General features: G+C 42.2%; 1 protein-coding gene across 2 annotated transcripts in view; it reads left to right on the top strand.

Annotated features, from left to right (window-relative positions):
* Positions 1-16,192, top strand: part of LOC139471274 (G-protein coupled receptor dmsr-1-like) — a 171,212-nt gene extending 155,020 nt beyond the window's left edge. For both annotated transcript variants that reach the window (XM_071253574.1, XM_071253573.1), the window contains one exon: positions 14,239-16,192. In XM_071253574.1, the coding sequence (XP_071109675.1) occupies positions 14,408-15,535 (1,128 nt within the window). In that variant the 5' untranslated portion in view covers positions 14,239-14,407 and the 3' untranslated portion in view covers positions 15,536-16,192. The remainder of the gene's footprint in view (positions 1-14,238) is intronic.
* Positions 16,193-16,432: the final 240 nt, after the last annotated feature.

Genomic DNA, 16,432 nt, shown 5'->3' with positions numbered 1-16,432 from the left:
ATTGTAAAGCGTGGTTCATACATATACCTACATTGATGTATAACCTGAATGTCATATTCCACACTATGCACTTGGCGTTCATGACGAGACGCTTATGGGTGAAATCGGTAACTCGGGGCAAGGAGCCTGTGATTATGATACACAAAGTTGGGCATCAAAGCCATGAAGCCAATTCCTGGCGATATTACCCTCTGTCCCATCCCAACATCTTCCTTCTGATTTCTAAATGAGACAGAAAGAAAACTCATTACTGTCAGCAAATAGTCAGAATTACCGCGGTATTGACACACCAATAGACATGGCGGTTGTCTGTGACGTCACAAAGGACGTGGCTCCTATTGAAAGCTTTTCAAACGGCACAAGTCAAGATAAAAACCGTTTCTCTTCAGACGATGTGGGATAAAATTAAAATGAGATATTTCGAGTATCGGCTAAGCACCTTGGCATCGCTGATAAGAGTCACTCTACCTCCAGATCGTCAATATCAAGTAGGGATGCTAACATTTTTTCCATTACTTTTTATGACCTTCATAGATAGCGTGTACAACAGCGTTCAACATCTTATGATAGTTTGTGAAACATGCCCATTAAGCCAATATCTCTGAGATTTGTTTCATCTTGAGGAATGATATCCTTAAAGGTTCTATGTAACTGATGTTGACTTAACTCCTACATGTGTGATATTGCGATCGCATCACATACGACCCAGCAGCGTCAAGCATATATGTGTTACAGTCAGTGTGTAAAATCAGTCAAAGTGTAACATTTTATTCACCTAGGCAATTTACAAACTGCCGAAATATTTGTCTCTTTATTTGACAGATTGTCTAAAAATTCCTTTAAGTGGCATGTAGAGTGGGTGAGTATTGTTTTTCGCCGCTTTTAGCAATATTCCAGCATTATCACGGCGGTGGACAACAGAAATGGGCTTACACATTGTACCCATGTCGGGAATCGAACCCGGGTCTTCGGCGTGACGAGCAAACACTTTAACCACTAGGCTACCCGAACGCCCCAAGTAGAATTTTGAAGTTGGTATGATGAACAACAGAGATAATTCCGTGGTAAATATTGTAAGATAGAAGCTGTACATCCACCACTCATTAAAATCAGATCTTAGTTCTCGCTACCACTAAACAAAGATCTGAGGGCATCCCATTAAGGGTCACTTCAGAACGACCTTTCATCCGACCAGACAGAGCCTCGCTTACCAGATCATGAAAGTGACAGTCGGAATGTGATTTCTAATCATGCAACCTCGAAAACACGGGATATTTCGAACGATGGTTACAGGCTTAACGACTGAATCCATACAATCTAGAAATTAGTGCCGTAAGGCACGAACAAGCTGCCTTCTGATAGGCTAATGTCAACTTCTTGTCAGTCATTCCATTGGTCGGTCAAAGTTCGCGCAAACTCGGTCTGACTTGACCCGTGATGGGATGTCCTCAGATCTTTGTTTAGTGGTAGCGAGAACTAAGATCTGATTTTAATGATATTGATGGATATACAGCTTCTATCTTACAATATATACCATGGAGACATTAATGGGATTTTATATCCACAGAACGACCTCCCTATTAAGCGATTCCAAAAGGACTAAAAAACATCACAATTTTTCTCGGATTATTTGATTGCACCATGGCACAATTTTCCCCGTTATGCATTCCAGGCAATATAAAATACTCGATGCATAAAGGGTCATGTCGGTATGAAGTTATTTCTGAACCAGCCAGACGTACTCTATATGTTATATTAAGTTCTGAAGGATAGTGGTTGCTGGATAGTCGATTACAGCCTTGCCCTTAAAACAATCGCTGACAATGTTACATGGCTTAACCAGAAAAGTTAATTCCACCTACGAGGGGTACTGAAAACCCAGGGGAAATTGGACATATGCAAACTGATCCTCAGAAGTTCTTAAATCTCCTTATTATCTGGCAATCCCCCCACTAGGAATGACTCTTCTTCCTATGAACATAGCACAACGCACTCTTCAAAACATGATGAATCGTTTCAGATTATATGCCCAGTTGCCCAAGATGAAAAACGGTTTACTTTGATGAATAATTAGTCCAACTAATTGTCATGATGTTGCAGAAGTTGATGGAGACAATGATTGGCGATAGGTTGTGTAGTAATGATCTATTATTACTGATCCTCATAAAGGATATGTCTGACCACTGGTCACCTCGATCGACCAACTATTCAATCACTCAACCCTAAATCTTCCCTTCAGAACTAAACAGGCTCAAGAAGTCAGGGCTTTTATTCTAATCAAGTAAGACTCATTTGTTTGCCTGATTAGACAATAACACCAACTATAGGAGGCTGGAATTAGTTCGCCTCAGTTCAAAGTCCACAGTTCATAGTTTACAGCAGGATACATCTGAAAATAGCGTTGATTGTTATTTGTGTAGATTTGTTTGCCAGTGGGAAAGGAAGCCCTTCTGTGCAGTGGGAAAAGTTTGCGCTGTCTTGACCACAACGGAAAAGGAAGTTCATTGAATTACGAATTTGTCATTCCTATTGCTAGACCTCATGAAGTTTATATCCATGTGGCAGAGTTGAAGCCAGCTGTTGCGGCTTGGTCTGTGTTTTTAGAAGTTGGATAAGTCCTGCTGTGGTACTCACCACACTCGTCGGTACACCATACCCACTATATATTCAGTCCTTACCATCACTTAATGAGAAAATGAGAGGGGAGGGTGTATGCTTTTGTTTGTTGCTTAACGCCACACTCAGCAACAGTCTAGTCTTTTCAAAGAACAGACAGTCCCAACCATACGCCATTAGCGCGTATCATCGTAATTGAACACGATTAACAGAAATAACTTCATGACTAAAGAGGGTGACTACCTTGGTGTTTTTATGCCATCAGAACAAGCTCACAAATCTATACATATCCTCTATCATAGTTACAAATGTACTCAAGTGAGTTTTCTCAAAACAGGAAACGCTATACGTAACAATAAAACGTCAAACCACGGAATAATCAATCTCGATTATCTTCGGAAACAGATGTCATTGGACGTAAAAGCCAAAATTGGGGTGAAATTTATATGAAAGGATTACCGATGGACCAGACAATCCAGTGCATTTACTGAATTTGTTGAAGCAAAATGATGTCAATGTTGAATTACTTCGGCTGTGTACAAGTGTGGAGCTTCTGCTCCTTGGAAGTAAAGAGAAACATTTACAGACCGCCGTCATATAGCTGGAATGTTGCTGAGTGCGGCGTTAAACAACAAACAAACTTACAAAACAAAGTAAAGAGAAACGTTTATTCATTGCATCTTAAAGTCAAATTAGCGGTGGGAATAATTTGATCAAATCACTGCAAACATGTGATGACTCCTGGTGTTCGCGAAAAGGGTAAGCATGTCCTGCCCTACTGGTAGTACCTGCTACTCATACATTATCATGAAGGTAAAGTTTAAGAGGTAAAGTGAAAACAAAAGGACAACCTCAAAGTGCTCTCCGTGTTTGGACGTCGTGTACAATTGCAAATCGAATTCATTCAGCCGGTCTGAGAACAGTTTGATCAGAGATTAATATCAACAGGGTATTTGGAATCTTCGTCTGTACATATTGGTTTCACTTACTGCACACAGGATTGAGAGAATTATTGGAATCGGCCTCTAACGCGGCCACCTATACTGCTCGATGAAGCAACAACAGCTTTGATAGCAGAATAAAGACATGGAATTGCTTCCCTCTGAGAGTGGCATCAGATCTTCAGGTCAAACGAAAAGAAATCTGTTTCATGAAAACAAACTGAAAGTTCTACAAATATTTTTAATATCTGACTTTGTCTTTGAAGTGTCTGTAATATCAAAATTACACAACTGTGGAGGACGTTGGGAGTGAATTAAACCTAAGCATTAGCGGTTACTCTCGTCCCTACTGTAATCAATCCAGATCCTCAACAAAAACTTGCGGAGGACCAGAATAGATGTCTTTGAAATGGTAATCAACATCGTTTTCTTACAATCAATGTGGTCAGTAGGCGAGCAGACCATATTCCACTATCTTGCCGTAAGCCCGCTTGGATTCTCTCATTTTGGAACGTAGTGTTCTTGCGGCTAACAGAACAGGCTTCGGATAGGAAATTGAGTACATGAAGTATTGTGGATTGTGGAAAGCGTTGTCTTCGGGGAGGAGGTTGTGTCCCTTTACCTACCATGAGGGAAGTGGTAGAGACTATTTGATAGTTTTGTAAAATTAGAGTGGTGTGTCCCCTCTTCCATCTCAATGTGTTTGATCCCAAAATTTGACCCAAATATAGAATCATGAAATATGAAAATAATTAACCAAACAATTAATTTCAAATATCAGAGCATCGTAGTATAAAGAGTTCACTCCTCACGTTGAAAGCCACAATTCGCTTCCACTAATGGGCACATTGTTCGAAGTCCATTTCTAGTGTTCGCTGTCGTTTATTTATATTATCAAAAAATAATACACAAAAGCAGTCTTAATCAGATGAATTAATAAGATGTACGGAAACAAATCCGTGGCCAGGTTCACAAATCAAACCTAACTTCGACTGCTGTGAACCAGTGTTGAAGTGTTCTGACAATCACAGCGCAGCAATTTCTTTGCACAACGGACCACTGGGCCGTGATACAAGTCTCCGAACGGAAGATCAATTGGCATGTACTTTATGAATCTGGAACAGGCACGTGTCAGGTTTCCAGACGTAAAACATTTCTCATCAACCATCTTAAATGACGAACAGAAATGGGGTAATCTTCCAAATACCCATGTTTGTTGAAGCGACAGGCAGGCGTAGACAATGTCATTGATTCACATACAATGATTACAGTGTCATCCGCAGTTGCCAGTGTTTATGAAGTATCATGTTCAGCTTGTTACATATTTCTTACAGGATAAAACCTATAATTGACAAGGACGAAGGACCTCGTTAGCGTGTTCCATATTCAACATTAACTCATACCAGATTTTTCATGAAAGAGAGTTATTTGACGCTCTGTTGTTGAGCTCATTATCAGTTGTGTTGTGCAGGATAAAACTGCAACGGGAATATTACAAATGGAATTTGCAGGTATAGGGAAACATAGCACCTCATTGCCAAATGATTTATGATACTTGACGAACCTGTAAGGCATGACAACACCTTCAGCCTCTGCAGAGTAATTGTCCTGGACTGCAACAACCCACTTTGTCTATTTCGGGCGGAAATCCTTCAAGTAAATATTCTTTTAGTCTTTGTTTGAAAAGAGATGTCTTCATTGACAACCTCTGAAGCACACTGTTGCTTTTTGCTGTAGCTTACAACTGCTTTGCATGTCTCTGCACGAACGAATTGAATTCACACAATCAATAATATTTTTTACTTTTAATCCGCGTTAAGATTTTTCGCAAGGTCTTTATTTGATTGTAATGCTATTCATGTGCCTGATGTCAGGTGCAGGTCAGGTAGTATAAAATCATCTGCTCTTGGGATTATGCGAGCTTAACACACCAGCAGAGTTGACAAGCTATCATCCTATGGCCTAACAACACTACGGTCAACAAAAGTTACGTGAGAGGTGGGATTTTTAAACGGATCTACCAAGTCGTGTTTTTCTCACACATAAACCCTGGTGATTCCATGCCTAGCCTCGGCGTCTGTTATCTACTATTCATATCTGAATGTGTTATGTCTATGTCGTCCATTTTCGAATCAGATGTTCCTGTTTCGGGAATTGGTTTTATCTTTGCATATTGCTTACATGTGTTTCGGACGCCATCTCTCCCCAGCCTCTGTACCACGGCACGCCAAATAAACCCAAGGGGTACATTTAAAGGCAGACGTTGTCATTTTTGAATAATCGCGAGGATTAACAATGTGTAAATGTACAACTTACAGCGCTACCATAGAATCTCCCAGATGTGTATCATTATGTTAGTGCTGTGAGATGTACATTTACTGACTGATGGTTGATCCACGCTACACGACGATCATGTTCCTTTTTGTTCCCCGCATGCTTCGTTTGGAAGATTGCAGTCTGTTTGTTTTTGCGCTGTCGTTTCCATGTTTTCAGCAACGTGCTTTCAGAATTATAATCATGTTTCTGCGATTTTTGCCTGGCACAAAATTGATTATTTACTGGCCGCTAAAATAGTGCTTGCTTGGGTTTAAATCAACATTCACTTACTCAGGCGTAAAAGTTTTCTTGAAGTTAAATGACTTAAAGGTACACTATGGGCGCTAAGAGTTTTAGATTGTGAAAATGATTGTGCTGTCACCTACGCAGAAGACAGTTGCACATTGTGTGATTCTCGTCAACAGGAAAAGACATATTAAGTGCATGTACCGATACGAACTCTTTAATCCATAATTCCTTATCAGGATTTAGTTTGTTTTTATAATGTTTCCCTTCAAAGGGGGACATGCCTTTATTAATAATCAACATATCAATTATTCTCAAGCAAACGCTAACGAATGGTATCAGTGACGACATTGTTGTTTTTCCTGTGACGTACGCAAAGGCTTTTAGCCATAGATTCATGGCTGTTTTCAAGACACAGCGCTGACAAAAGGTGCCCTTTCAACGCTCCCATGTGCCTGTTCGTCGTAATCAAAGTGTTAAACCAGAGTAGATTATGCAATACAAATAACGCGTTGACACCTAGCAGCACAGCCTAGCATGATCACAGAGAACAGCGAGGACATGAGGACACAGGGGAGGACACAGGGGAGGACAGAAGAAGATGAAAAGGTGGAGGACAGGAGCTGAGCTCGGCTGCAATAGTTTCCATGCGGAACACCACTCAGTGCTAATGTGGGAAGTGTTCAGCATAGAATTGATTGCGGGCGGGCCACTCTGCTATGCTACCGGCGTGAAGATTGGGGCAGATGTCATAACAGGAGTAGTGGTACACTTGGCACAAACGGTATTGCACAGACTAGAAACACCACAGCATCTATCACTGTACAGTCAGGAGTATGCACCCTTAGGTGTTCAGTCAGACGGGGATCTGCAGCAGCAGCAACAGACGAGATGAAACCATATACAACAACGATTGGCGTCACGGAACAGGCAATAGTCTGTAGAACCGGGCGATGAGGATATTTTCGATAGGAAACAGCATGGGATCCCGTTTAATAAGCTGAGCATCTGTCAAATACAAACAATGAATAATGATCTTTCGTGAAGTTTGGTCAGGTGAAGTGTTATGTGCATGTGGTTGTATGATTTGTGGTTGGTGTATATGATGCAATAATAATAATAATAATAATAATAATAATAATAATAAATTCTTTGGAATTGGGCCGTATACAGCCTTAGACGTATCAAGGCAAAACAAACCTGATCGTGTCCTTTTTGAGAAATCCAATGAAATCATTCATATTATTGAATTTTATGTCCCTTTTGACACCAATGTGATTGACAAACATGGCAAATATGCGGACCTCGCTCTCGAAATGTCACGCTTTCAACCCAAGTACCAAGTTGTCCGACTCCCCATTGTTCTCGGTGCCTTAGGTTTGGTACCTCCAAATCTGTTGACTGACATTGGGAGAGTACCCGGGTTTGCTATCATGAATACAGCCCTTCTGACAATCTGGGTAATGCAGAAGGCAGCAGTGTTGGGGAGTCTTCACATTCTCCGAAAAGTTCTGGGTGGGTTTGACTAGGCAGCGCTTCTTGGGAGAAGTCCCATTCGCTGTCTGGGCTACGTGTGGAGGGGGCAAGGGCCCTCAACCTCTTTGCTGCATTTTATAATTTAATCTGTAAATAATAATAACAAGCCTTACCAGCCTGAGTGTCCCAGTATCACCAAAACCCCCTTTGCTGCATTTTTGTATTTCAATCTGTAAATAATAATAATAATCATAATGATAATAATCATAATAACAACGCGCGACATCTACCCACGAATGCATGCTCAAAAGGCTATGATTATGCGATGTGGTTTAGTTAGCTTTAAAAGGGAAACGTTTTTGCTTCTACAGGAGATAATATTGCATCACAGCTCTTCACAGACCATTGGGACGAAATCGGTTGCCATGACATCACAATGAAACGTCATCACTAATCTCTCTGCCTCTGAAGCTGTGTTTTTTTTTACATTGTGAACACAAATGTTTAAAAACTGAAAAGTTGGAAGAACGATTTAAGAAGATGAACCTAATTTCAGAATAGAATATAAAAAAATATTGCCAATGTCTTTCTTGACAAGTCCCATGTAGCGAGGCGGACATCCTCTGTATCTGGTGAAAGTTTAGCTGGAAACGATATGCATGAAGTTTCGTTCTTCTCTTGGGAGAACTGTTCATTAGCATCTGGTGTAAGGAGGATACAGAGAGGGACATCATATGCAGACGTATATAAAGCGATTCCGACAATTTATTCATGTAATAATTTGAAAAATGTATTTTACGCGTATCTTACACAGGAAGCATAAACATTTTTATTATATAGCTTGTCTGATTTGGCGGATCCAACGGTGCTGCAAATGTTGTCGTTGATTTCCCTAGACTGTTGTTATTCAATCCCTCGGTAAGACTGACCGGGTGCCCTAACATGTTAGACAGGTCTAGACGGCCACGTGTTTATGGCAAGCGTAAGTGGGGAATGTCAATATTCATAGTATACCATGGCTGGGGTAAACTGTAGATCTTGCAAGATTTACACTTTACAAGAGCCAGGTTGATTCATGGTGTGGGTTTAATTACGTGCGGTGAACCGTTGGCCTGGAATCCTTTCATATTCAGATGGTGTGTCCTGTTTCACAAACGGCTGGGTATCTCCATTCCTTACATCATTTCAAAGTGGGTCTGCGACGGTTGAATTAAACCTCAATCGACACACATGCAATAAAGGTACTTCAGCAATTGTGTCTGGACTGTACTTATCTGGTGCATACTCCTGTTGGTATGGCAGTGAGTATAGATCTTAATGATGGTTTTGCCACATCCCCATTGGCTCAGAATCTCTTGTTGCCCATTCTTGACCTCAGAATCATGATAATCAGTGGCGTGCAATGTTTTCACGGTTGTATCGTGGACAGCGTCATAGCTGATGCTGTCATGCACATGTTTAGCTCGCTATACTGGAATATTTATAGTAGTATTAGACCGCTGAGTGTAGCTGAAAACAAAATTCACTCCTTAAACATTTTAATGTAGTGCAAGATGGTACCTCACTTCGCACTTCACAGCATAATGGTATGTGATGCTTTACGTCTTTGTATTGGGTAGGGGTGGCCCAGTGGTTAATGCGTTCGCTCGTCACGCAGAAGACCCTGGTTCCCTTCCCGTCATGGAACACTGCGAGAAGCCCATTTCTGGTGTCTTTGATATTGCTGGAATAAAGCTTAGCTGAATGCGGCGTTGACACCACTTTCTCACTCAAGTTTATGTTATATATAAATAATTATACTAGCTAGTAAATTCCAACGCTTGTAACTAGACAGGTGGGTCACCCAGTTCAAATATTGTGTCCTGCACGCTGTCTGGTATGTGGACACCAGCACTTTAGTTTACGCCCAGCTGTTGCTGGTATTCAGACATCTTGTCGAAATGCCACATTCTGAATAGACAGTAACGATCAGGTTGAGAGTTTTGTTGGTCAGGCAATTGTAGGTTATAGAGAAGTAAAGCACTCAATGCTGTGGGTGTGTTTCACGGTATCAGACTGGAATAGATTAGATTACCATATACACCATTTGCAGCCGATACTCTAAGTCCCACTGAACATTTCATATCACTCGCATTAAATGGCGATGAGCACTACAGAAACTTCTTGTATGTGTGAGAAGTAAAATCGAAGGGACATTTGTATTTGGGCTTGAATGGGGCCTTTCGAAACAAACGCTTTCGTAGGTAGTTCACATAACGATTTTACAGTTACTCTGTTAACATACATGGACAAGCGAGTAGGGTTTACTTCTCATTTAGCATCTAACTAGCAGTGGCTCGGTGGGGAACCAATTGGGAACCGTATGGTATTTGTGTAGGGAATCGAACCGCCGTGTTGGGTGAACATTTTAATCAATAATGTTCCCCTGTTGTCCCCTCTCGAACAAGCATGTATGAGTATTTCAGTTATATCACGGTGTCAGTTTTGATGTGAGAGAAAAGCCCAGAGTGATTCGGGCTTTGGATGTTTACTTCTTCGACAACCAAGAATCCTGTATGATCCTTGAAACAATATCAGAGAAAATATGGGGTTATAGGTCTTTGTCTGCCTGTTGTGCTCAACTAAACAGCAAATTGTGGTAGCCTGGCTCCCAGCTATTGACCAGTGAACAAGTCGAGTAATATTTATATACCCACACAACTCGAACTTGTACGTGCTTCGCAGGGAACATGTATGTGTTTGCTGCGTACTATCACTGTTTGAATGAAGCAGCCGTGACCCACCATTGCCTGACCCAGCCTTCGTGCCGCAGGTGTAGGTCTTTCAACTTGCCGATTGTCCAAAAGGGTTCACCATCAAATCATGAGGAGCACTCAGAAGACACTTTGACCACTAAAAGTCCCCTTTAGCGACCTCTGGCAAAAATCATTGACTGCTTAGAAAATGTTCTGTCCAAGAATGCCGTTGACGGATTGCGTTGGGATTCAAGCACATAATTCGGGATTGATCTCAAGCCCCCCAAGACAGTTTAATGATTGTTAACTTAAATTACCTGCATTTGTGACCAAACACATACAATAAACTACGGTTATAACGAACACGCTTATAACGAACTGACGGATATAACGCACTAACTTTTTATTCCCGACTATTTGCTGTAGTTATGCTGTACATATGCTTATGACGAATTGCGGTTATAACGAACTAAAATTAGTAGTCCCTTTGAGTTCGTAATAACCGTAGTTTACTGTATCACCTTTTTGAATATACACCTGGACAATGTTTATCACCAGCTACTATATATTTCCATCCAAAGTAGGTATTTTGTGAAATGGTAATTTGTATTAATTTTCTGAAAATACACATTTGCTTTTGAAGACCATGTGACTTGCTTGTGTTGACATTTAGAAACTAACACCGAGTAAGTAGCAACCGTTTCAGCGCAATAGTTGATGTTCAGATGCTTCTTTGTTTCTTGGTTGGTCGGGTAGCCTAGTGGTTAAAACGTTCGCTTGTCACCCCGAAGATCCCGGTTCGATTCCCGACATTGTACTATGTGTGAAGCCCATTTCTGTTGTCCCCCGCCGTGACATTGCTGGAATATTGCTCAATCTTTGTTTCTTTACATCATATGGTATGACCAACCTCACGGAACTTATTGTGTTCTTGTGCCATCCTTTCTCAAAATAACTGGGTCACGGGAGGCCCAGTCGTCTAAGTCGCAATTCAGTGCACAGAGTTGCGTCCCTTGGGCATGCCAGAAACCTATGATTGTGGGTTCGAATCCCGGTTTGCCCCGATTTTGTTTCTAGGTTTGTAAGCCCCATACCGGTGGGTTTCACAAAGTGTTAAACGTCTGACACCTGCATCACCCTGAGTAAGCTGACACGCCGTGATATAACTGGAATATTGTTCAAAGCGGCGCTAATACGAACTCACTCACTCACTCGTATGGTATATTAGAGATGGTGATCACTGTCATGTGTAGATATGTCAAAAAAATTCCCTAAGAGTTCGAGATATATATGAGTAGAGATGGGATGGTCCTTTGTCGCTGTCTTGGTGCAAGCACCAACTTAATCGTCGTCGCCTCACATGGCCCCTGGACATGACCTTGACCTCTACGTATTAGTTGATCACGTGGTCATTTATCTAGCCTACACAGTATTGGTGTATGGATTTACTCATAAAGCCATCTTCATTATAATTTATTGACACTGATCTCTGAGGAAAAGCTTGCGGCAACGTTGCCCACTGTGAAAATGAGTGTTTGTTCATGGTTCAGAACGGGGCCCCTCTACAGTCGTAATCTGTCATGTTTGAGAGTTAATAAAGATTTATGCTTCAAAACACTCTAATGTGTAGAATTGATTCGAACATGCACTCTGCTGATTGCTACATAATTATCAATTAGGAAGTCAGCGGCTGTAGGAGAATGTCGAATGTTATGACCAGTCAGATGACACATGTATGTTTTATGTGTGGGTGAGTCAGTGAGTGAGTATAGTTTTACGCCGCCTTTAGCAATATTCCAGCAATATCACGCCGGGGGACACCAGAAATGGGCTTCACACATTGTACCCATGTCGGGAATCGAACCCGGGTCTTCGGCGTGACGTGCAAACGCTTTAACCACTAGGCTACCCGACCGCCCCCTGTTTTATGTGTGAGACAACAGGGTTACGGTATGACGCAATCTGGTCTCTGTTAGGGGTTTGCGGTTGTCAGAGGCATATATGACAGTGGTAGGATTGGATTGGTGATGCGGTTGGGCGATGGGATGTCATCATTTTGTTGAAGTGGGTATTTGTGGTGGTGGTTGTGGTGGAGGGTACTGTGGTAAGGTTAGAAAGGCGTCGGTCATGGTGGTGAGGTGGGGCGTTAGTGAAGGTTGGTGCAGGTGATGTGGGTGGAGTTTGGGGTAGGGGTTAGTGATATGGGTGGGCATTGAGGGTGGTGGTGTGGCCGTTTGGGTGGGGGATACGGATGGGCATTTGGAGTGTTGGTGTGGGTAGGGGTAGATTTTCGAATTATGGATGGGCATTGAGGATGGTGATTTGGGTGTGGATGAGGTTGATGATATGGATGACGTTAGGGGTGTGGTGAGTTATGCGATATGGTGGTCATTGACGGTGGTGATTTGGGTGGGGGATGAGGTTAGTGATATGGATGACGTTAGGGGTGTGGTGAGTTATGGGACATGGGTGGGCATTGACGGTGGTGATTTGGGTGGGGGATGAGGTTAGTGATATGGATGACGTTAGGGGTGTGGTGAGTCATGGGATATGGGTGGCATTGACGGTGGTGATTTGGGTGGGGGATGAGGTTGCTGATATGGATGAAGTAGGGTTGAGGTTGAGGTTGATGACAAGTTTGGCATTGGTGGTGGAGATATGGGTGTAGTTGAGGGTAGGGGTTGATGATATGGGTGGGCATTGACGGTGGTGATTTGGGTGGGGGATCAGGTTGCTGATACGGATGAGGTAGGCTTGAGGTTGAGGTTGAGGTTGATGACAAGTTTGGCATTGGTGAGGGAGGTATGGTCGAAGTTGAGGGTAAGGGTTGGTGATATGCATGGGCATTTGGTGGTGAATTGAGTAGGGTATGATGTTGGCTGGTGTTGGTGCTGGTAGACTTGTGTAGGTGTTTGGGAGCTGTGAGCTATCCAATCACTATGACGAACTGGATGCCCTATATGAGAGTCACAGATTATCTTTATGTATTCTGATGCTCATTAAATCATGTACCCATTCATGCAGAGAAACATTAACCCCGGCCAATGAATAATGCTTTCGAAGCCCAAATATACACATATCAGCTAACTCACATTGGAACAATCATCTGCTCGCTTTTGTCGCTACGTACGACAAAAATGGAGGATTTGAGGCTTTCCCTGTGCCAAATCGAAATCCTTTACAAATGTCCTTTAAGTAAACGAAGGCAAGTTAATGACAAATTGATTTACACTTTTTAATACAAGAACCCCGCCCACATACATGATTACTTCAATGACATTCAAATACACACAGCAGCAGTACATGGAGATAATTAATTGTTAGGGATCATAAATTATCATTTTTTTTAATATTTCCAGTATCAGTGTCACCACAACCTTTGCGGTATAAGCATTGACGCCCACGTTGTTCCAAAAAAGAAAACGACCCTGTCTTAGTGCAACACGTCCTTGAATTAATTTTATAGCAGTCACAATGTGCTACAGATATGTCTACTGTCTTGGTGTTTCTTCGTTATATCGAACTGGTTATATACATCGTGCTTGAACAGCGAATCTGGCAAAATAATGGACATATGTGTGACCGCTTGTAACGATTTTCCGAACAAATGACAGGAAACGCCATCGTTGAACATGATTAACGGCAAAAATTAACTTTATTAATGCTCCTGATTATTTACCTGCTGTGCTGTTCTATAAGCACCCGAGTGGTTAAATGAGACTGTCATATTCTATAAGCACTCAAAATGGTTAAATGAGACGTGTTGTTGCATGTCCTGTCACGACAGTTCGGTTCTCGTTAGTGTGTCCACTAATTTACTTCCCTTTGATGTTTACATTTTTGCTTCTTGTTACATGTATAAGTGAAACATCACGTGACATCCTAAATGTGTACGCTTACTGTTGCAGGAAGAAGGACGTCTTCAGCACCTATCGGACTTACCACTTATCACCGCACCCATGGTCATGCAAGAGGTCAATTTGACTAAGCCTTATAGTTAACAGCTCAGATCCTCATCGACCAACCAAATCATCCCGAGGCTTGACATCATCGCTGATTGGTTGACATCGAGACGCTATGGCCGACCCTGGACAACTGACGTCAACAGCAGCTTACTTCAACACTACGGTCGGTAGCAACTCCACGTTGTCAGACATGGGAGGCAACGCTTCCCAAGAGGTTCTGACAGGTCTGGATGTATGGAACTCGTGGTATCGTCCCGTCCATGGATACGCTGCCCCAATTGTGTGCATCTTTGGGGTTGTGGCAAATGCTTTGAACTTTTTTGTTTTGACAAGCAAGAATATGCTATCACCGACTAACGTTATTCTCTCGGGTTTAGCCGTGTCTGATGGACTCACAATGGCGGCATATTTCCCATACGCCATACTGAACTACCACATGTTTGATTCCCGTCCGTCCCCGTTAGCAAACGCTCGTTTTCTTTTGTTCTACGCCATTTTCAGCGTAGTGGTACACTCCATTTCCATTTGGCTGACGGTTTCTTTGGCACTCTTTCGTTACATATTCATACGCAATCCTCGACACGGAGCCAAATTGTGTAGTATTCAAAGAGCCAAGCTGACAATTTTGATCGTATCGGTAGTGACAATGATTGCTTGTGTACCTAACAGCGTGTCCTACAAGTTTACCGACTATACAGAGAATAACGTTACGTCATGGTACATTGATGTCAAGAAAGACACTTCTGCCGCAATTTTCATCAAGAACCTCAATTTCTGGACACAAGCCCTCTTGGTAAAACTATTACCGTGTTTTCTGTTGACAATACTAAGCGTGTGTTTGGTTAAGACAATGAAGGATGCGGAAAAGAGGAGGAAGAAGCTATTGAATAAGACCAAGAAAGCGGACGACGACAACAAAAGGCAGGGGAAGACCAACAGAACGACGCGCATGCTTCTCATTGTCGTTGCTTTGTTTCTGTTGACTGAGATTCCGCAGGGAATCCTTCAACTGCTGAGTGGGGTGATCGACGGGTTTTTCATAAATGTGTACAGCCCTCTGGGGGATTTAATGGATATTCTCGCTCTCATCAACAATGGAATAAACTTTGTCCTGTACTGTACGATGAGCAAGCAGTTCAGAGATACATTCATCAAAATATTTCTCAAGGACATGCTGAAAGGTGGCGAGAAAAGGACAGCTCTTGTGCAAACCCAGGCCACACGCGACTCCGACGTGTGAATGTACTGATGTGCCTCGCTCTGCTCAACTGTATGAACACCGTGCCTAGTCAATGAACACTGTGCTGAGAAACTGGATGGAACAATGCGTGATACTTGAAGTTAAGGTGTAGATAGACGCACGCCGGCTGGCATACAGTTTGTCAGGAAACAGAACAACTAGGTTGACCCCTTACTGCAGATCTATTATGGCGTCATAATTGACTGCAGAACTTGTTTCCTGGCAGGGCTGTGTTTCAAGTTGGCCATACGCTGGACTGATGAGCTGCCTTGAGTGACTGGTCATAGTTGGGAGTGAACGCTTGTACATAACCCGTCACTTGGATCTGTGCATACGGTGACTTATACAGAGAATGATGTTAATACACTTGTATTATATCCATGATGTATAGCAGTAAAGTCACATCCTGCTACTTGTATATACCCAGTAGTGGACATAGCCATGACGAAATAGCCGGATACTGCACTCGGCGACCTCTTCCCCATCAGTTCTGACAACAGGGACGCTGTGTTTGTTGCCTGGCGACAGTCAAAGGCGTGATGAGACGATTTAATTGACTATCATATGGTTTTTATTCCTTGCTGGCTTGACCGTGACCTGCTTCTTGTTAATGCTGTATATACATATATCGAGTATATTCCTCTGTTGAGTGTTGTTATCATGCAAAACAGCTACCTGTTTATGTATCGTAGTGTGCACCTTATTTGTACTGACTTACGTAAGCTAAATAGTATTTTGTGATACAGTCTTTTTGCTTGTTTGTGGACATCCACATGGATATGGCACCGGACTTCTGATACAAATCGTAAGTATTTTAATGCAAACAATTCACATCCATCATCCAACAGAAATGCTATTTTGCCACTACGAAGGAGGTCAAAAATTCAGTGGTCAGAA

The sequence above is a fragment of the Haliotis cracherodii genome, unplaced genomic scaffold (assembly GCF_022045235.1).
Source record: "Haliotis cracherodii isolate W230 unplaced genomic scaffold, xgHalCrac1.p SCAF_22, whole genome shotgun sequence".
In the NCBI taxonomy this organism is placed as follows: domain Eukaryota; kingdom Metazoa; phylum Mollusca; class Gastropoda; order Lepetellida; family Haliotidae; genus Haliotis; species Haliotis cracherodii.
The sequence above is the reverse complement of the archived record's forward strand: the minus strand, read 5'-3'. Positions and strand labels throughout refer to the sequence as shown.